Here is a 23467-nt window from a genome sequence, read left to right on the forward strand (position 1 = left end):
TATTGGCAAGGCGCAACATACCTCTCAATTTCTCCACGAAATGTTCTGCTTTCACGTATTTATTACGATGGCAGATATTGTTCTTTAATGTATTGAAAAATGATTCGACAGCAGCATTTGAATACAAATGTTTTCTGTCATTATCTAACATTAGACCTGACCACAAAGGTATAATTGGAATATACCTGTCCACTACATAATTTAAGAAACCTGGGAGGAAAAAACGATTAATAAATCCTTCTTTCGGTATAATCTTTTCGGTTTCGCATTTAATTCGAAGGAAATCTTTATAAAATAGACAATTTCGTACAAGATCTCACATGGCTCACAATCATTTGCTATTTCTGAAACATCAGTATCAGTCAAGATTGTCTTGTTTGATACTGAGTCATTATTTTCAAATAGATTTATTTCCTTGATCGCTAAATCTATTTGTACATTATAATACTTGCTAACTAAAATCCACACAATATGAGTGAACATTTTTCGAGCATGGTTTAAATCTCTACATCTTTCACCTAAAAGAAAACAGTGGCGGATCCAGCTTTGGCGCCAGGGGGGGTCGCTTAGTTCAAAAAAAGGTCACGTGATCAAATGGTTGTAATTATTTCAAATTGAATTTAGGTATTTTATTAATGTAAATAAGTACTCTACATCTGAAAATCGCTACATAACATATATAATAAAAATAAATATATAAATACATATAAAAAATAAAATGTATAATAATAACTGAGTCCTCTTAACATTCAAATATATAATTATTACGAAAAAACAATTTTACTATATATAATAACTACAAAACATACTTAATAATTTAAAAAATAAGCAAAATACACATTTTCAAATTACAAAATTAATTTTTCTTTTGTGTCTTCTCCCAAAACGCGTTATTACATCATCGACGTCAATCGCTATATTTTTATGTACATGGAGAAGTGCCAGTCCTGTCAAACGATCTTCCGCCATTGAAGATCTTATCCATGTTTTTATTCTACGCAACGTAGAGAAAGACCTTTCTGCTGTAGCCACACTGACAGGTAGTGTAGCTATAATTTGTAGGAATTTTCTTATGTTAGGATACATATCAATGTCACAATTTGTAATAACCTCAGATATTGATTGCGGTGTATCCTGAGTTTGCTGCCAGGACTGCCACTTCACCATCCACAGCCTATATTCATTTACAATAATAGACACTGGAGTGTTATCTAGTAACAGTTTATGGTCGTTAGCTAGTTGTCTTACAGCTTCAATGTCTTTATTGTTATGTTCGGTTTTTGGCATAAAAACATTCAGCTTAAATAAATTAAGTACATCAGGAGACAAGCGGTCCTGGAGATCGCTGATTATTGAATCTAAAAGAGGAATATAAACAGCTCGGCGGAAATAATCTCCAGCAGACTGAGCAGATTGATTATTGGCTCTATGTATCTGTTTTGGTACTAATCTCGGACATTTAATATCTATATCTAACTGCTCAGCTACTTCTTTAGCTTCTTCAAACAGCTGTTGGAAGATTTCGTCCACATTTTCTCTTTTATTTCTCAGAACCCTTAATGTGTCATTAAAAGCATCTGTAGCTTTTTTCAAATCAATCGAGCTCGATTGCAGAATTCTGCTTAAAGATACAGTAGTACCTGAAAAAAAATAAGTTATAGTTACTGTAGTGCATAAACTAACTAATGAATTTGTAAAAATAATAAATTATACACCCACCTAATACATCACTTAAGCAGATGGAAGATATTATAAAGTCAGAACTGCGTAATGTTTGCAGCAAGCAATGTGCATCATTGGCAGTTTTATTATCTTGCCAAGCAGAAATCTTCTCCAGAGCGCTACAAATTTTGATTAAGTTGTCCCCTTGAAACTGAAGATGCCCATCATGCCTTTCTACCCAGCGTGTTTCACAAATACCTTGCATGGCAGCTCCAAGTTCTAACTTAAAAATTGCATGCCTCGTTGGCCTTAATCGTTCTCTGTTTTCATTAATTTGCTTTAGTTTTTGGTTGTCTAGTTGGTTTGTTATGTTCATTTCCGGTTTGTGGAAATTTAATAAAAAGTTCTTCCCGGCTTCGACAGCTGATTGATGGTATTTATTTCGCTGGTGTGTTAGCAGAGCACCATTTTCACCTAGCAAATCATCAAAAGCTTTCATTGGTTCCCTTACAAATCGACGCAAAGGTGTTTTTGTCTGAACACCTTGCAATAAAGACCCTGGTCTTTATGCGACAAAACCAGCCATTGAAATTTTTCGAGGTGAGATTTTTGTGCATATTTTTTTGTCTGTTTTCCCATTTTATTTACAATACAATGCGGAAAAGTATAATTAGAGGGAGGCTGCCAATGTTTTTCAAGCAACACAGCTTTCATCGAATCACTAACGATTTTTCCTGTATAACAACCAATATCCGCAGCAAACATTGGTTCCGAAAGTGTTGGAGTTTCTTCATCAATTGATAATGCCCTACATTGCAATGCATCTGCAGAAGCAGAAGCATCGGCGAAGCAGTTATTTTCACCTGAAGTTGTAGGTGAATCTCGAGCGATCTCGAGTCTCGGTTTCTTTGAGAAATATGAATCTATTTTATTCAACGAGCGTTTCAATCCACTTTCCACTTTTCCCTTAGAATCAGCCTGCAAGCAAAACCATGCGAATATTTTTATTATTAAGCAAAATGTTTTTCTATCTCCCTTAATGTCAAAATAATTAAAGATACATAAAAAATAAAATACACAGGAATAATGAAAAACTGATTTTTGTAATGAATGAATCGCTTGTGTGCGCCATTAAATTCTAAACATTGATGATTTATTTATAATTTAACGGATTATTGTAAGCCCATAATATTTAAGTATATTATTCAGTGTATGATATCTTTTGTTATAAAAAGTTAAAAAAAGAAAGATGTCAAAAAACAATTTTGAATTTTTTTTACGAAGAAACGGCTCGGCCCAATATTTTTCGAGCAGTTTCTGACGAACGATAAAAAATAGTCGATGCTAGTCTTTATCAAGATATATCAAATGGCTTTTAAGTTTTTGAAATCGGTTCAGCCGTTTTTGAGAAACGTTTCGTCGACGAAAAATAAAAATTCTGTTGACATACACATATACATGGCAGCTCCAAGTTCATATTTTTTTAACTTCCCGAGGGAGAAGTTTATGTATTCATCAAAATATCCGATTCGCTAATTTTAGTAATCGCTTGAAATCTCGACGTTTCAAGTCATTCTAAATCGAATGAGACCAAGTTTAGAAAAGGTATGCGTGTGTGTTTGTATGTAAACAGATTTTTGCCGCAAATCGATATTTTCTCAAAAACGGCTGGACCGATATCAAAAATTCATAAGCCCTTCGATGTATCGCGATTAGGACTAGCGTTTTTCAAGTTTGCGGTACGATCAGCCAAACCGTTTCTTTGTGAATAGCAGAAAAGTGAAAAAAATCGTCCAATTTTTAGCCCGCAGTTCTGAATCGATTTTGAAAATTCAAAAAGCGTTCGAAAGATATTAGTTGGGAATCGCGCTGATGAGTTTTTGGTAGAGATCGGCCGGGCCGTTTTTTTTTGTAATAAAGTGTTGAAAAAATTTTTTTCGACGATTTTTATTATTATTTTTTGACGGTAAATACAATAGCCTTCTAGATCATACTAAAATGTTACGGTCCTACGACAACTCATTTAGCTTAAAAAAATTCGTCAAAGTTTGCAAAAATTAATATCGTTTTTTGGCATTTGTCAAAAATACACCTTTCATCGACGTTTTCTCAAAAACGCCTGAACCGATTTCAGAAATTTAAAAACCATTTGAAGTATCTCGATGAGGACTATCGTTTATCAGTTTTGTGCGACGATCGGCCAAGCCGTTTCTTTATAATTTGGAATAAAGTGTTAAACTTTTCGTCTACATTTAAGCTCATACTACCGAATCGATTTAAAAAAATCAAAAACTGTTCGAAAGATATTAGTTGGGAATGATACTGATAAATTTTAGGTGAAAATCTACCGAGCCGTTTTCTTGTAATTCATAGTTGAAAAAAAAACTGAGTCGATTTTTATGAAACTTTTTTTGATGATATATATCATGGTCTTATACAACTTACTAAAATATTACGGTGTTACGACAAGTAGTTTATTTTTAAAATGAGAAGTTTTTTTGATTTCTATTAAAATTAAAATTAGATGATTTACTTGGTATAGCGATAAAGTATCTGGTCTTAATAAACATACTAAAGCCTGTTACGGCAAAATAATGCAAATTTTGAAAATTTGGTTTCAGAAAATACTCCTACTGGGTTTTTAATAATGTGTAACAAATCCACTTCGAATACTTTGAACTACTCATAAATGAATTTATTTATCATGGATTAAGTCGATTATACACATATCGGGAAGTTCATGTAACTTGCCTTATGGCAAAATACCAATACCAACTAGTTAAGTTTGGTTTCACTCCACTCACAATGACTTGAAACGTTGAGAAATATAAAATTAGCAAATCGGATTTTCTGGTGAAAACATAAACTTCTTTTTCGAGAAATTAACACAATATGATTAAAAAATAAAATATTCCAGATAACAATTAAAATAATAATACTAAGATGTAATGAATATCGAAAGTTAAAAGTAATTTAGAAGTTATAAAGAATTAAAGTAATGAATGTAAAAAATAGAGATCAATGCTAAAAAGTATAAAGAAAAAAAAGTAAAAAAGTAAATATAAAGTAACATATGAAGTAACTTACTTATAATAATATTTCAATAAAAAACACATAAACTAAGAAACACTATTTTTATAACACTTTTTTTATAACTCACTACACTCAGTTTGTTGCACTTTATGTCATTAGATCAGTAAACTGTGAATTATTTTGAATTATTTCTGAAATATATTTTATTTTGCGCTCTGATTATAATTTCTTAAAGATTTTAGACGTTGGTTAGTCGACAGTCCATATCTAATTGATTTTTCCGAGGCTATTATTTATATGTTATATACGGCCTAATGAATGAAACCCATTTATAAAAATTATTAGTCGTCCACGTGCATTGTCCTCATATCTAATGCGTTATCAATGATATTTTAAACAAAATATATAATATATACAATCGACACGCTATAATACCCTATATTGTATATCTTCCTATTCATCATTCGTATTCGTTCATTATTTTATTATAACGAAAATTTACAAGTCAGTCATCGAGTGATAAATAGTTTTATAATCAATGATAACATTGGGCCTGCTGGTGAATGATTTCTTTCTTATGCGTACGTTGCAGATTCTTAGAAATCGTTCATATACAATTATTTTATTTATTTATTAGACAATCACAAAGTATAATAATTTTCTATAAGTCTTTGTGATGTGTTGATATCTAATTATGATTTGTTTATAAACTAAATACATTATACTAAGTACTAATTAATATCGACTAATAATGTACTCGGATTTTTTCTTTATGACAATAGTGCCGACAAGTGTAGAATGAGAAAAAGGTTTTCGGCTTGTTATATTTGGCGGTTTACCTAAATCTTGTAACTAGCTCAGGGGGGTCATGACCCCCGTGACCCCCCCCCCCTGGATCCGCCACTGAAAGAAAAATAATTGAGCTTACAGCTACAGATATTATTTCCTGATCTTTCTTTAAGTCTCTTTGTGAAATGACTGCAACATAAATGTAATGTTATGTTTTCTGTAAAAAGTTTAGAACTTTTATACGATATAGAACATTTTCCACTTTATCGCCTTCAATGCCGTAATTGGCGGCATGAAATTGTTGAAATTTGGCCCAAACGGGATGCTTGACCAAATTTGCAATAAGGGAGTCTACAGTCAGAATAACATTGTGGTCAATTTTCGCCATATTTAATTTATTTAAGTGCTTTTGACCCCACGTTTCACTTGTTCTAGCAGTAGGAATGACGCATTTATTGATATTTTCAAACTTACTAGACACAGTGAATAACTTTAATAATAAATAAACAACTTTATTTGTAATACAAACAAACTTATAAATTCCGATAATTCAATATTTTGTGGAAAGATATCTTTATCAGAATTCTGATACAAATAGGCACAAATATCTAAAGTATATAGTTACTTACAAAAACTCCGGCTTGTATGCACAAAATTCTAATAAGTAAATAGGTTACGGAATCTCGTGGACTCGCTTTAACTCTCAAAAACAAAATAAATCTTTGCTTCTTCAATTCGCTGTCATTTGCCAACTCAATCATGCCTATTTATAACACATCACGTTTCAGCCAGCATGAAGTTGCCGCCGAAAAAACTTAGCTGTCAAGTTCAAAAGTTTTGGATTCATAACATGTCATTTGTTTCTGTCATTTGATTTTTCGCCTAGTTTATTTAAAGTAATTTTTTTGGCGGATTTAAACCATAATAAATACTAAAAATTGATTTTATGGCAAATCAAACACGCGCTGTGAGTGTCTGATCTTATACTTAGTTTCAGTGTGATTAATCAGTGTTTTTGTGTAAATAATTTTTGACAAATCACTGTGCTAACTTTACACAACTTAGAGAAGTGTCACCCTGCGGGGGACACTATGGACAAATTTTCTATTACGGAAACATATAACGTGCTTTACGACGATTCACTAACATGTTCTGAATATGTCAATGAACAATTGCGTCTGAAGGAAACAGAACTTTCGTCTGCTAATAAGCATATTTCAACATCAAATACCAATATGGACGTCGATCTGATGCAAGTAGCCAATATTGAACAAGCTATTCAATGCAATTCACAAGACCCTGCAGTGACTGCTTCAAAGCTGGTATGTAGTCAAAATCAAAATATGCCCAAACAATTAACTAAGGTTCAAACATACAATACGGAAAATATTTGTACAACTAATCCGAGACATTCGTGGCAACTTGTTACAACAAAAAAAATTGTACAAAGTAAGAAGCGTAAATTATCTGATGATACTAATAGCACTCCGGTTACTCTGTCAAATAGATTCGAACCGCTAAATAGCATAAATCAGTTGCCAAGCACTATTATCAATACTACCAATAATAATGATTTCTCAACAACCAACCAGAGACCTCCACCGATTTTTATTTACGGCGTCGACAATTATAAAGATATGATGGACGAAATCAACACTATTATTGATCTCGAACAATACACTTTCCGCTCCTTAAATAATAATGTAACTAAATTAATGTGTCAGAATTCTGATGTTTTCAGAAAACTAACTAAACATTTGCGTGCAACAAATGTTATTCATCATACTTATCAACTAAAAGAGGAAAGGGCGTATCGTGTTGTAATCAGGTATTTACATCATACCACAGATATTGCAGAAATCAAGAATGAGTTCGTGAAGATAGGTCATGAAGTAAGAAATGTTACAAATATACTACACAGAGAAACTAGGAAGCCACTAAATTTATTTTACCTTGATCTTGAACCCGCAAAAAATAACAAAGACATATACAGCGTAACAAAGATTCTTAACAACATAATTCGTATAGAACCGCCACACTATAATAAATCCGTTGTGCATTGCAAAAGATGCCAACAATTCGGTTACACTCAACGTTACTGCAATAAGCCGTTTACTTGTTCCCGTTGTGGTAACAATCATACTACATCAGACTGCAAGAAACCTGAAAATGTATTAAATTTTTGTACAAATTGCGACGGAGATCATGCAGCTAGTTATCGTGGATGCCCAGCATATAAGAAGGTATATGATCAAAAATTTCCAAAAATGAATCATAATACACCACAAACGTTTATAAACCAAAAATCCAACAACAGACATACGGTTAATCCAACTATTACCACTAACCCGTACCCGAATCTAAATCCAAATCAGATCGCTAATCAAGGTCACCCTCGAACATATGCACAGGCGTTAAATAACAACGTTAATCCAGAGTCTGCTTCAGGCATATCTGCAAGCTTCGCTCAGTTCATGCACGAATTCAAACAGATGTTTAATCAATTAATTCATCAAAATGGTGTGGTTTTAAACCTGCTAACAACTTTATTAAATAAAATTAATCCGTAATGGCTAAATTTATAAGAATTGCACTTTGGAATGCCAATGGGCTCCTACAGCACAAGCTAGAATTAACTACTTTCCTTACTTTGAATTACATTGACATAATGCTAATAAGCGAGACCCACTTTACTAGCTTCTCTTTCTGCAAGATTCCGAATTACACACTACACTATTGCAATCACCCGGATGATACGGCTCATGGAGGATCAGCCATACTTATTCGAAATACAATAGTTCACACCGAACTTCCTCCGTACCAAAAAGAACACCTACAAGCAACAACAATACTTGTTAGTATGCATCTTTACAAATTATCAATCTCAGCAGTGTACTGCTCTCCACGACATAATATCAAGCAAACAGATTTTGAACAGTTTTTCCATCAATTGGGTGCGAAATTTCTTGTAGGTGGTGATTTTCACTGCAAGCACACTTCTTGGGGATCACGTCTGATCACAAGCAAGGGTAATGAGCTCCTGAGAACCTTAAATAATAATAATTATTCATTTCTGTCTACTGGAACCCCGACATATTGGCCTAGTGATCCTCAAAAAATACCAGACCTGCTCGACTTCTTTATTTTGAATAACATAAATAAGAACGTGACGAATATTAAGCCATCATACGATTTATCCTCAGATCACTCTCCAATTGTTTTAACTATAGGAATCACAGTTATACAAAAAATAAATTCAAATATATTACATAGCAAATATACAAATTGGGAAACATTTCGAGAAGTTTTGAAAGAGCGAACAAATTTACATATCAGTCTCAAAAGCGATGCTGAAATTGACAAGGCTACTGAAGATTTGCTTCATCACATTAAGACTTCAATTCAAGAAGCAACTCCTAAAACTCAAGCATCATCTGCATTCCAAGATATTCCGTTGGAAATCAAAGAACTTATTCGGAAAAAAAGACGTACTAGAGCTAAATGGCAACAAAATCATAGACCTGACGATAAAAATACATACAATAAACTTTGCAGAGAACTTAAAAGCAAACATAGGCAAGTCAGAAATGAAAATTTTGAAAAGTACATTAATAATCTATCCAGATCAGATAACTCGATATGGAAAGCAGCTAGTAATGTGAAGAAGCCTAAATTCTTTTCTTCACCTATTAGAAACAGTGCTAATGATCCTTGGGCAAGAAGTGAAGAAGACAAGGCGCACCTATTTGCTAAATACTTGTCTAATGTTTTCAAACCATTTGATTCCACCATTGATAAAGAGATTGAAGAAGAATTGCTTAAACCTCTACAGTCTTCACAATCTTTCAAACCTATCAAACCCAAGGAAGTCAACTCTCAAATCCAGATGTTAAATACAAGAAAATCGCCTGGTTTTGACAAAATAACAGCAAGGGCGTTGAAAGAACTTCTTAAGAAAACGATTGTTTTAATAACTTATATATTTAATGCCATACTAAGAGTAGAGTATTGGCCAAAATCATTTAAGACTGCCCAAATATTAATGATTCCTAAAAAAGGCAAAAACTTGACTGAGGTATCTTCATATAGACCAATATCCTTGCTTCCCGTAATATCTAAACTGCTTGAAAGGATCCTTTTGGACCAAATCAACAACGAGCTTCCTTCAGATTGGATCCCCTATCATCAATTTGGCTTTAGACGTGAACATTCGACCACACAGCAAGTTCACAGGGTTATTGATACTGTACACAAGTCATTTGAAAATAAGCAATTTTGTAGTGGTGTCTTTCTGGATGTTCGACAAGCATTCGATAAAGTTTGGCACCCAGGACTTTTATATAAAATAAAAACATACCTTCCAACCAGGTATTATGGGATTTTAAAATCCTATCTACAAGATAGGATTTTTCAAGTGAAAGTAAATCAAGTAACATCTGATTTTCACAAAATAATGTCAGGAGTTCCACAAGGTAGTATTTTTGGACCCTTCTTATATGTTTTATACACAAAGGACCTCCCATTACTTGAAAATCTGACAATTGCTACATTCGCTGACGATATTGCCATACTAAGCAGTAATCACAGTGCTGATCAAGCTTCCCGACAAACGCAAGAACTTATCAATAAACTTCAAATGTGGCTTGCTAAATGGAAGATTTGCATAAATGAAACCAAATCAGTTCATATCACATTTACCCTGAGAGAGGGTACGTGTCCTCCAATTTATTTAAATAACGTCCAGATTCCGAAACAGAACATAGTGAAATATCTTGGTCTCCATTTAGATAGCAGACTTACTTGGAAAAGCCATATAAAAACAAAAAAGCAGCAAATAATGATCAAAATGAAAGAATTTGATTGGCTACTGCGTAAAAAGTCAAAGCTCTCTGTCGAAAATAAGTTGCTGCTATATAAATCGATTATTAAACCAATCTGGACCTACGGAATTGAGCTCTGGGGATGTGCTTACAAATCTAATGTAGCTATAATGCAGAGAACTCAATCAAAAATTTTACGTACAATTCTTAATTCTCCGTGGTACGTGACAAATGAAACCATTCACAGCGACCTCAACATGAAAACGGTGCAATTAACGTTTAAAGAAGTTAAGGAAAAATATAAGCGCAAACTGGACTCACATTTGAACCCTTCTATAGTTGACATTAATCAACCTTTTGGCATTAGGAGGTTGAAACGACAATGGCCCTTAGACTTAGTCTTAGATTAAGTCTAATATATCATATTAATTGTAAAACTGAGAAGTTCTCATTGGAGTTCTTCTTAGGCATCACTCATAAATATTGTCTTTTTAGCTCATAGGAATCTTTATGTATTTCTGATTGCTAAATAAAACTGAGTTAAAAAAAAAAAAACATTGACAGCTAAAACCTGTCAAGATCATGATTAATATTATGATTTTTAAATTGTTTAGGACCAAGATAATAGCCTACCTTAGACAATATAATAATTTAAAATACAATCTGGTTCCCTAATAGCAAATATTGCAGAAAAACTAAACATATCTGTTCCAAGATTGTATGAAGTATTTTGATTTAGTGTTATAACATAAAAAGTATTTTAATTTTGTTATTTCATCGACTGAATCTGCTATTTGTTGTTTGCTGAGTTTTAATTTTGTTGTAGACAGTTGTAGGTTTTATTCGTATGTATTCAGCTTCCACTGAATTAAAACTAGGACCGTAGCCAAACTTAATAATTGCAAAGGAACATAGAAATTTGTACAAGTTTTCTTGTTGAAATGTCTGATTATATAATAATAATTAATCATAATATAACACATGTATAGAAGGATAAAACAAATAAAAATAATAACTTGTTTAATTTATTTATTAAAACAAAATATCTTATTTAATAAATATATTTTTTAACTTATAGATTATATTGTAATCTGATTGTTAAGATTAGCAGAAATAAACAAAAAATAAAAAAAATCAATAAATGTATATGGCGCGATCATAACTTCTGCCGCCGCGATAGTAGCCACTGACGATGATTACCGCCGCCACGTCGATCGCCGCGATAATTACCGCGGCCACGGTAGAAGTTATTCCGGCCGCTGCCATTGTTTTTGCTGCCACGGTCTTGGCCTTCTTTTTCCTGGCCGCTGCTATTTTCATTCCTGCCTCGGTCTATAATTCTGTTGTCCGGGAGCAAATTTATTTGAATTTTCTTGAAGATAATTCCGACAGCATTCATGTCATACTCTGTTATAAAAATATGGTAATAATGGATTTTGTGTATAATTGTAAATAATATTACTGAGCTTATACAAAATTTTCAAATTTCTGCGAGGATAGATAGAAAATGAATTAAGTATTTCTTCTTTGACCTGCTTTTTGAAAAGTTTCGAGTGACATTCGATGAATTAAAGTAAAAATCTAATAAAAAGTATATATGTAGAGCAGGGCAAGGCACAAAGGTCCAATTTGACGTTGAGCAAATACAAACTCTATTATAAAAATCAAATCAATTATATCACAACAAATTACGCTTCTATAAAAATTTTCGAATTAAAAGTGTAAAGTTTTTACGCGATTTTGAAATAATATATCACCTTTATAATATATTTATATATATATGTATGTATAAGTATGTATGTATATGCTATAATATAGAAGAAATATATACCATAATCTGCGGCAGACACGGCACACAGCCCAACGGTATGATTGAGAAAGGATTTGGTCCAAAAGACCTCTCCTATTTTGGTCGGTCTCTTGGATGCATCATCCAAACTATAAATATATTTTTTTAATTACGCACATGTCCTAAAGAATAAAAAAGTGGATTTAAATAAATTACTTACACAATTCTCTTCTCCCAATTTGATTTTTTATCCAAATCCGTAAAAACTATTAATATTTCATTGCCCGGGATTTCACTCACGCTTCTATATCTTTGAATAGCATTAGCAATTTTTTTTTATTCCTTTGTATCTGTAATTGAATTTGCACACTACAGGCGGGCCCGGTAATAATATATAATATTATAATAAATTCAAATCTATCCAATATATATATATATATATATATATATATATATATATATATATATCTCGTGTCACGATGTTGGTTCGCGATGGACGCCCAAACTACTAGACCGATTTTAAATTTTAATGGCTCATCGTGTGCATATATATCCAACTTAGGTTATAGGAAATTTTGAAAAGTAAATTTGAAATATAAATATATAATTTTTATAAATTTCTAAAAATTTTGACAGAAAATGACCAAAAAAAAAACAAAACACTAAAATGACAAATGTCAAAATTAAAGGAAATTTGGATATATAATTTTTGAAAAAAAAATTGACATTTCAAAAAATAAAATTCAAAAACATGTACATATATAGAAATATCCAACATTTTGAAATGCTACATACAAAATCACTGATTATAGTTTTAAATCTAATTAAAAATCAATGCTTAAAAATTTAAATAAATGTTGACATGAAAAAAAAATAAATGTCATCTGTCAATATTTATGAAAATAATTATATAAATAGATTTATGATTTAGATTTAATTGATTAGCTTACCAAATTATTTCGGAAACCAAAACTTCATTAAAACCTTATAGATTAGAGATCACAATAAAAAAGCGGCACTTGAATTTAAAAATAATCATAACCAAAATTTTGACATGTCACAAAAAAAGAATGTTTAACGAGTTACTTCAATAAGACGCAAATAAATTAATTATTACAAGTTATGTTACAGAAAATATTGCCTAACAAATTATAGATACAAAACAATATTGTAAAATAAATATTTTCAAAAAATTTTGACAGAAAATGGCCAAAAAAAAACAAAACACTAAAATGACAAATGTCATAATTTATGGAAAATTTGAGAAAAAAAGATTTATGATTTTTGAAAAACAAAAATTGACAGTTCAGAAAATATAATTCAAAAACATGTACATATATAGATATATCCAACATTTATATCCAAATTAGATGAAATGCTATATTCAAAATTACAATTTATAGTTTTAAATCTAATTAAAAGTCAATGTTTATAAATTTGAATAAATGTTGACATGAAAATCGTCAAATGTCATTTGTCAAAATTTATGAAAATAATTATATAAATAGATTTACAATTTATATTTATTTGATTAGCTTACCAAATTATTTCGGATACCAAAACTTCATCAAAACCTTATAGATCAGAGATCACAATAAAAAAGCGACATATTGAATTTAAAATTAATCATAAACAAAAATTTGACATTTCACAAAAAAATGTTTAACGACTTCAATAAGAAACAAATAAATTAATTATTCCAAGTTATATTGCCGAAGAAATTATAGATACAGCACAATATTGTAAAATAAATATCATAGATTAATTTTCGACCAAAAAGGAAATATTTTGACATTTACAAATATACTGCATATTGAATATATGAAATTGACATTCACTATTTTTCAATTAAATGAAAATGTAAAAAATCAAATATTTATATAAAAAATTGTATATTCAGATGAAGATACTGATTTGTTAATTTAGACTGAAACCTGATTTATTCATTAATTTTAAAAAAAATTGGCATAAACAAAATTAAAATAAACAAAACACCTGCATCATGCGTTGGAATTAATTATCGAAGTGTAAAGAAATTTGTGTAATTAAAATAAAATATCATTATTATATGAGTTGAGATAAATTTTGATTGCCATCGCAAACGTTAATCATACAGAAAATTGTAACCTCTTAAATGGAATAGTACAATCTGAAGGTATCATTGCAATCTGACAAAAATAAACTAGACAAACTAAATACTATATCATATTATATTAAATTTCGATCCAAAAGAAAATATTTTGACAGTTATAATTAATTTGAAATGAAATGCAAATGTCAAAAATCAGATCTTTATGTAAAAAAATATTTATTTCCACAATATTCCCGTGTTGAATTTGCACTTTTTTATGAATTTAGCAAGCATATAATATATTCATTGATCACTTAAAATAATTATTAATTTATAATAAATAAATATTGACGTATTTGACATGACAAAAGTATAATAAACAAAACGCTATGATGCGAGTGAATTAATTTTTGAAGTATGAAATGTCAAATAATTTTGAAAATTATAACAAGTTTTTAACTATTTGTCAGAAAGAATATATTTTATTACAAATTCATACCCATATCAAGCACCAAAGTAATAAATACTATTTATAAAATGGCATATTATTTATAGACAATATGATTTTAATGCATATTTTAATTATATGTTTTATATAAATATCAAATAAATATATTTATGTTTCACTTGATTTTAATGAAAATAATTCAATGCCAAAATAAAAAGTATACATCTAAAATTATAGTCTAAATATTACAATTTTGATAAATAATCATCCATTATTGTACAGTACAGTAAAAGTACAAAAATTGATAAAAAATTAATAAAAGTGCCAAAAATCAAACATTTTATAGATTTGGACTCGGATTTCTCAGAACTTTATCCATGTTAGTTTCAGGGATAGTATGAATATCAATTTGCAGTCGAAAATTTATATGATAAGTGATTAAAACATTATAGATCACAATAAAAAAGCGACATATTGAATTTAACATTAATCATAAACAAAATTCTGACAGTTCAAAAAAAAAATGAATTTTTAACGACTTCAATAAGATACAAATAAATTAATTATTCCAAGTTATGTTATAGGCAATATTGGCAATCAAATTATAGATATAAATTATATCATATTATATTAAATTTCGAACCAAAAAGGAAATATTTTGGCATTTAAAAATTTAGTGCATATTGGATATTTGAAATTGACATTCAATATTTTTAAATTAAATGCAAAAGTAAAAAATCTGATATTTATATAAAAATTATATATTTAGATAATGGTACTGCGATGATTCAGACTAAAATCTAATTTATTCATTGATTAAAAATATTTCACTATTTGACATAAATAAAATTAAAATAAACAAAGCACTATGATGCGTTCGAATTAATTATCAAAATGTAAAGAAATTCGTGTAATAAAAATGTAACATTATTATTAATATATCATGTATATTATAAGAACTTTTGCAATGCGGAAAAATATTTTTGATGGCAAAACAGCGTTTGCCGGGTCAGCTAGTATATATATATATATATATATATATATATATATATATATCTAAATAAATAAATACCTTGTATGATATCCATTATATATTTTGCTTCCACTCAAGTAACCGAACTTCTCAACTCAACAAATTTTATACAACTCACCGTACCAAATTGCATTTGGGCCTTTTATAACTTTTTTTCATCTAGTTGAAGGCGCTTTCCACGATTTTGAATATAGGTCAATAGAGTTTCTTTATATGTGTAAGTGCAAGTGGAGCTTTCTCGCTCAGATGTAATAGTAGGAGCGCCAGTGAACTATTGGACTAACTTGTTTTCACAAAGCTAGTAATTTCTTTAATGATATTTAATAATAGCAATTAAAATATAACTGCAGCTAATATTGTGTTCGTATTTCCTATATTTAATATGTCTGTATAAAAGAACTATATAAAAGACAAAGTTAAAAATATAAGCAGATATATAACATATGATTAATAATTTCGGAAAGCAGATTTTACAAAAAACTATTTATTTATTCCACACCGATTCTACAAAATAAGAAACCATATTTTCTATCCCGATCGAGCAATACAAATCCGAAAAATATTTAAAAAAAATTCAAAATGATTTCTAAAATATTAAATTCTGCTTCAATAAAACGTATAAAACAATATGCGACTTATCAAACAGATGCGACGATTGAAAGAGTCTATATATTACGAGCAAATATTTATATTATTCCATTACACTTATCCTGTCGATTGTTTAATTTTTAATGATTGTTTTAATAAAAATTTTAAATTGATACTTGTTTCCCGAATTTTTATGAAAGGGTATGGGCGCATTGCCATACAGAATCGGCCCCACCCTGGTATTTAAATAATTTATACGCCATTTTATAGGTCTATTTGATAAAAACCGATATACCACTTTTCAACTTTGTACCTCATGGCCGAGATATCATTGAAAATATGCCAAAGTGGCCCCTTCTTTCAAACTCAATTTTTGGCGTAACCATAAAAGATATCGAAAAAAAATTTACGTGATTCTACTCACATTGACTCAGACCACATTATGTAGAACAATCGATTCCGAAAAATCGTTTACTATTAGCTTAAAAAGACAAAATAATTTTTCAATTGATTATTTCGGGTAGTGCATTTATTTGGACCACTTTCTAATTAACGTTATTCGAAAGCCTATTGTTTTTCCTTTGAGTACTGAAAATATTGTTCAAATCAGTTTAGTGGAACACATTGGAAGATTGAAAAAAACAGAGCCAGTACACCCGCGCGTAACGCTAATAGTACCCTGCAATTGCATAGAGTTCGTTCGGACGCAAAACAGTGCGCGATGCGCCGAAACGATTCTTAAGAAATTGTGAGTGCGAAAATATTTATTTTATAGTTATATATGTATAAATTCACAGAGTTTGAAATAAAGCCCTTATTGTGACCATTATTTATCATTACTACAATTTCACAGTCATTTGATGTAAATATATACCTCTAACAAATTATAGCTAGTTTCAACTAATTATCCTAGGTCCTCGTAATACATCCACTGTTTTGTTCATAAAGCTACTAAATCCATGGTCAAATGCAGGTATTTTTAGGGGCAAATTATGGATTCTAAGGTAGCCCTTCAGGTTTGGGAATGGCAAAGCTATAGAATATTTTACATGGCAAGATCTTTAATCTCTTGGACCTTAATAGTATTCTTTTGAATTTTTAAGCTTTTCTTTCAGAAAGATTTTGGAGACTTCGATGGGTAATTATTAGAATGTTAGCTAGTCAGTAAATTACAAAATGGAATAGGAAGAAGTTTCAATATGCAATGTACACCTGTTATAACCTTACCTTCACACAATGCTTTAAAACAAAGTATGCTTTATTAGCTGGTATAATATTAAATTGAACAAGTTTACAAAAACGCTCCAACACTTCACGACGTTTGCTTATTTGAATCTCATGTTCTTCGTGTCTTCCTACAATAAGATAATAACAATAACATAATTACAAAAGTCTTCTAGTAAAGTCATATTACTTTTTTCTTTTACACAAACTGTGTTATGCATATAAACAAAAATCTAAACATAAATGTGATTGTTAAGTTGTGTTAGATGCATCTTTGAGTGAAAAATTCTATTTGGCATCTCAATTTATAATTGAAGCTTAAAAGTGTATCAACATGCATCACAACAGATATCAAACAACCAACTAATAAAATATGTTCAAAAACTTTCCCAGTAAATAAATATATTACAAATCTTCAGACATTTTACAAAATCTTCAGCTGATTATATGAAAATTTTGTAAATTGTCTGAAAATGATGTGGATTTTCTGACAATTTACAAATTTTCATATAATATATACCATCTTCAGACAATTTTCGCTCTGTGTATCTTTCTATTCAACATTTTTTGTTGGCACTTGCATTAGAAGTTCCACTTCAATAAGGAATATTTGAATTAATTTTATTGTAATTATTACCTGTCCAATGTTTTGTGAAAACATACTCTTCTGCATACTTTTTTATTAGCTTTATGTCATCCGAGCTGAGTTTTAAAACTAAGTCGTGTATTATTGGGTTTTGATGGTCGGCCAGTTCTCGGTTGAAATTCGCGGCTAAAGAACATATTGCAATCAAGGCCTAAAATGTTAGAAATTAATTTATTAAAAGTACAAAAAATATTTCAGCAACTTCGATAAAACCAAAATAGGTTGTAATTGTTCAAAAATCGCGAGTGCTTGCCATGTCGTCCAAACCTAACATGACGCTTTCCCATACATTTTTGATTAGGCTTGGATTGGACATAGTGAGCGTTACTTCAATCAATATTTTTACTAGAAATGGTTAAAATTACGAACAAAATAAAAATCATAGCCCAATCTACTATTTATGTACCTTATTGATAATAAAATTTAATAAGGATACTATTTTTGGTGGACAACCCCGGAGCACCGATTATTCGATTTGAATTACTCAAAAAGCATTCGATTCCCATTGATGAACAGACTGATAGAGGTAAATTGGTTTTCAAGTAGACTTGTAGGTGAGCAGGTGAATACATAGACAGGCAATCAGATGGACAAGTAGACGTGTGAACTGAAGAGTTGTGAACAGGTTAACAGGTTAACAGGTTAACAGGTTGGACAGTAAACAGGCAGCAAGGTAAAACTCTTGACAAGTAGAAGGTTGAAGAAGTTGGAGACAGGTGGACAGGTAGACAAGTAGTTCATGTATAGTTTAAAACAATATTGAAATTTGCCTTACAATTAGTATTACTTTAAATTTTTGATTTTTTCAAATCAACTTACAGCTTGTTGCAGATCATCATGAGTGACATTTTTTACGATGTCCTTGCAGATTTCAATATAATTTTTCAATTTTAACTCTAATATATCGGCTCGTTTCATACAAGCCATAGCATTGAGTACCATATTATTTAGATCCATATCTTTTACTTCCATCAATTCCCAAGATAAATATGTGCCGTAGGAAAGTAGGCAGTATATCGATCCCTAAAATATATTTTGATAGGAGTATGAATTAGTTAAATTAGTTATGTTTAATCTTTGATCTAATTGACATACCTCGATAGGAAGATTTCAATGACACCATTCTTAAACACTTTAAATTCTTCTAAAAAATCATCCCATATATCTAAATAATTTATGTTATGTAAATAGTGGAAAATGTATATTTTCTTCAGAGAATTTACAATCCGAGGAAAATCCTCTTTCTTAGCATATTTTGGATCCATTTGCTAGAAAGAAAAATTATTTCTGATCAAGAGATGAATTGTTTGACAACTTTCTACACATAACAAAAATGTAATTCGTACCCCATTCACAATACTTAGCCATACAAGATATGGCTCCATATATACAAATGCGCATTCGTCGACAATGGTCGATATGGCGGCATCGCAATCTGCAACAATGCTTCTTGCCCTTTTATAAAGGCAATGCAAAGTCTTGCTGCAGTTGTCCAACACTATTGTGTCTGCAGAATCCTGGGCGATGACTTGCAGAGCGCCCAATAAATTCCTTAAATGCTGTAAACATAAAACACTAGATTAAAACTAGTAAGTATATATTAAAAAGTTAGAAAAACTACAAATGCAAGATGCATGAACATTCCCATATGCAATTAAAATTTCTGGTTAAAATATATACTCCTGTTGGTGGCAATTCAAGCACAAAGACAAAGACCAGGTTTGCTAAGTAATCCTTATAGGTATTCATAGGTACAAAAATTAAAATACTAACCAGATCTTCCATCTTGCTTGTATTTTCGAAGTCAAAATATTGAGGTATTCTGATCAAATGAATAATACAATTCACATTGGTTTTGAAGCGAGCCAACAGAATTGCTATCACAGGCATTAGATGTTTTGTGATATTTAATTTTTCTTCCTTCATTTGTTTTCTTTGTTTTAAACTTGGGACCTGTAAATATGAAAACTAATGAAATTTAGAAATAAAAAATAATGTTTAAACATATAATCAACACACTAGAAGAAGAAACAACTGGATAGTTTTACCCATTTGCATGTACTGACATTAAAACCAGGGCAGGGTACTTTTACTTGATCGGTTTAGATTTAGTTAATGTTGTACTTCTAATTGGACTTATAAATTATTGCCTTAAACGTTTGACGACTATCATGCTATAATATCAAATCAAGGAAACAGATATGTGTAGTACTAAAAGCAACAAACTGATTCCCACAAAACTATTCCATTGGTCATGAGTTCATACACAGTCCAAAAATGAAAAAAAAATCAAATTGTCTGGAGACCAAGAGCGTTTTGTTTATTTAATTGACCAGGAGAGCAGCTGCATATCAATTAAGTAGAGTCCTGTACTTGTAATTATCGACCATATTCGGATTCGTTGCGAATATTGTAACTTGAGATCATTTCTGGAAAATGCTTATTCTTGTCGCTTCCGTAAGTACCCCCCGCCAGTACATTAAAATAGGTCAAGTTACCTCAGTTTTATATATGCATCATTGCAATGCAATATTACCATATTATCAGTTGCTCTCTCCCCTGGATATTCACCAGTACTTGAAAGACTTGCACACAGAACATAATTTCAATTAAAATTTCTTGAGGTTGGGGGATTGGGGTCAAAGGATCATCATTTTCTTGAGTTAAAATATGTATCATCGAATTCCAATCTTTCATTATCTCAATGTTTCCAACTAGGGCATCCACTAGATATGAAATAAAATTTAAACCCTGAAAAATAATCAAAATAAAGAATAAAGATTCAAAAAAATTATTTATACGACATCCACATGACTATCATATATACATATTTTACTTACTTTCAATTCACTGATGAAAGTTGAAACATATCTGAACCATCGAACCCCAAACCCGGCCCCATTTGAATCTTCATCCAATCTTAAACAGACATGATGAAAAAATGTGCCTGCTGCCACTGCAACCTTTCGATTTGGAGAGAACATCAAACTTGAAACCGTGTTCAAGTCTTTCCTAGTGAATAAGTACGGATAGGACCTGAATGGACAAAAATGGATAATTAGCTATATCAGTCTTAACAGGTAATTACAGGGCATTCGTAGAAGTCGGGTTAAGAAGTTGAAGTACACCTTTCGTAATGGGGAAATGCTAAAATATAATAAGCGGCAGTCATTGCAATACCCCAGAAAGGGGCTTCAACCCATAGCGTCAACCATTATATATATACACATTTATATAATAAAAAATTATAAATTATATATTTATAATAGCATTAAAATATTTATAATATTTAAAAACAATAATGTAATTAAAGTCATACTTCAAATATGACATGATCGGTTTGTCATTGTAATTATCATTTAGAAATGAACCTTCATTAGAGAAATGAAGATTAATAAATTGCTGATTAATAACTTCTATAATATTTGTTGAGACAGTGGATTATGTCAAACAACGCCTAAACAAATATTGTTTTCGCAACTTCACTCTTCAATTAGAATTAACATACATTCATTTATTGCTTGTATTTTTTTACTTTATCGCTGGCAATATACTATTATTTTTTGAACAGCTGTAATATAAGATTGCTACTACCGTTGGGTGTTTACTGGGTTATCAACATCAAAAGTTTCATGCATATGTCTATTAAGTGAACATTTTTATTCTCAACTCTCACCTGAACATAGCCGTGACAAGCTTTATTGCAATCTCTTGATTGCATCGGCTCTTGTCCCAAGATAATCTAACAAGTCTTTGTTGATATTTTTGAGTGAACAATGTTAATTTGCTTGCTAATTTATCGTTCTCATATAACGGGAGCAAGGCTTTCAAAGCGCTTGCCCGTACTGATGCAGCCTGTGAAGATATGGAAAAAATCATTATTAGTAACTGCCTGAGGAGATTTTTATGTTCTCTTGACATTTCAAGATCGGCCTTTTCAAGAATCCTGAAAAAAGAAGGAAACTGGATTGGACCCGTTCTGTTCTAAAGAGTGCCTCCTGCACGACGTCGTGGATGGTAAAATAGAAGGGCTGAAGGGATTGGTAAAGAGAAAATACAGGGTACTGAAAACCGAAGTGCAGGATCAGAAAGCATGGATGAAAGACTACCATTTATTTATTATATATATATATATATATATATATATATATATATATATATACCTTGTCATAGACGAAAAATGCAAAAAGTCGCAAAGTCCACTCATTTAGGAATAGTCCCGGGTATTTTCTCAACAAGCGGCCCAATTCACGTATGCTCACACTTCTTGTGACAGGTGCGGTATCTCTGTAAATAAACTGATGTTTAAAAAATATTTTTTAACTTATGCGGTTCATGGAATTATGGTAGGTATAACAGCTATTCCTGGTGACATATTTTATTTTATATGGCAAAATGATTGATCTAGTGGTAATATCAAAAAACCAAACCGAGCTGCAGAACATGATGGACAGAATCGTCGAAATGGGTAGAAGATACGGAACGGAAATCAGCATCAACAAATTGGAAGTGATAAGAGTATCAAAACGAGATGATACTCTAAAGATAACAGTAGAAAATCAAAAATTGGAAGACGTTGATCATTTCAAATATTTAGGAAGCATTCTGACCAGAAACGAATACAGCACGAGAAACATCAGGACAAAGATCGCAAGCGCCAAGGTGGAGTTTGCGAAGTTGAGAACACTACTGAGAACCAACCAAGTCTCGACTTGTGGATGATATTGATAAATAAAATGTTATGTCTAGAGCATAGCTCTTTACGGATCAGGGACATGAACTCTAAGAAAAGCCGACAAGAACTATTTGGAGAGTTTTAAAATGTGGTGCGCAGGAGACAGGTGAATGGAGAAAATAAAGTGGACTGACAAGATAACAAAAGAATAAGTCCATAAAAGACTTCACTGAGAACGATCATGAAAAGAAAAGGAAACTGAATAGGACCCATTCAATTCAATCGAAAAAAGAGTGCCTCCTACACGACGTGGTCCAAGAATACATAATCCTGAACATATGCTTATTTAAGACATGATATGTTAAAGCAGGAGTCTACAAACAAAACTTAGATGTGTTATCCGAGAATTGGCCCATAAATGTCAAAATATCTTAATTCATGCGTTTATAAATTATATTCCTGTATAGGAACTTGATACACAATTCTAGTTCCCTATACTTTTCATTTAATTTATTCCTTTCTGAGTGAAGGGATTTTAAGCGACTCAGATCACGCCTTGTCTCCTTCGCTTCTTCGGCCTGAATTAGCTTCTAGTACTGATTCATTTCTGAAGATTGTTGAAGTAACCCTGCCAAGTCTGTAGTTATGGACAAGCCTGAATATATATATATATATAAAATCAGTAAATC

The 23467-nt window shown here is 31.0% G+C and overlaps 3 protein-coding genes across 3 annotated transcripts in view; 1 reads left to right on the forward strand and 2 right to left on the reverse strand.

Moving 5' to 3' along the window:
- Positions 1 to 201: 201 nt before the first annotated feature.
- On the reverse strand, positions 202 to 2161 carry LOC113380896. The gene is made up of 3 exons (XM_026619953.1): positions 1720 to 2161; positions 898 to 1640; positions 202 to 210 (listed from the first exon to the last, which is right to left on the reverse strand). Exons 1-3 carry the CDS (start codon positions 2159 to 2161, stop codon positions 202 to 204), a joined length of 1194 nt encoding a protein of 397 aa, XP_026475738.1.
- Positions 2162 to 15978: 13817 nt separating this feature from the next.
- Positions 15979 to 21982, reverse strand: LOC113380897 (cohesin subunit SA-1-like). Its single transcript, XM_026619954.1, has 9 exons — positions 21780 to 21982; positions 20944 to 21139; positions 20675 to 20854; positions 19877 to 20056; positions 19495 to 19662; positions 18923 to 19126; positions 18095 to 18254; positions 17461 to 17588; positions 15979 to 16044 (listed from the first exon to the last, which is right to left on the reverse strand). Exons 1-9 carry the CDS (start codon positions 21980 to 21982, stop codon positions 15979 to 15981), a joined length of 1485 nt encoding a protein of 494 aa, XP_026475739.1.
- A 516-nt stretch (positions 21983 to 22498) lies between these two features.
- Positions 22499 to 23467, forward strand: part of LOC113380899 (cohesin subunit SA-1-like) — a 28252-nt gene continuing 27283 nt past the window's right edge. Inside the window, exon 1 of the mRNA XM_026619955.1 lies at positions 22499 to 22765. Within this exon, the coding sequence (XP_026475740.1) occupies positions 22499 to 22765 (267 nt within the window). The remainder of the gene's footprint in view (positions 22766 to 23467) is intronic.

The sequence above is a fragment of the Ctenocephalides felis genome, unplaced genomic scaffold (assembly GCF_003426905.1).
Source record: "Ctenocephalides felis isolate EL2017-DRISC unplaced genomic scaffold, ASM342690v1 CF-g0.4_SCAFFOLD_02454, whole genome shotgun sequence".
NCBI lineage: Eukaryota > Metazoa > Arthropoda > Insecta > Siphonaptera > Pulicidae > Ctenocephalides > Ctenocephalides felis.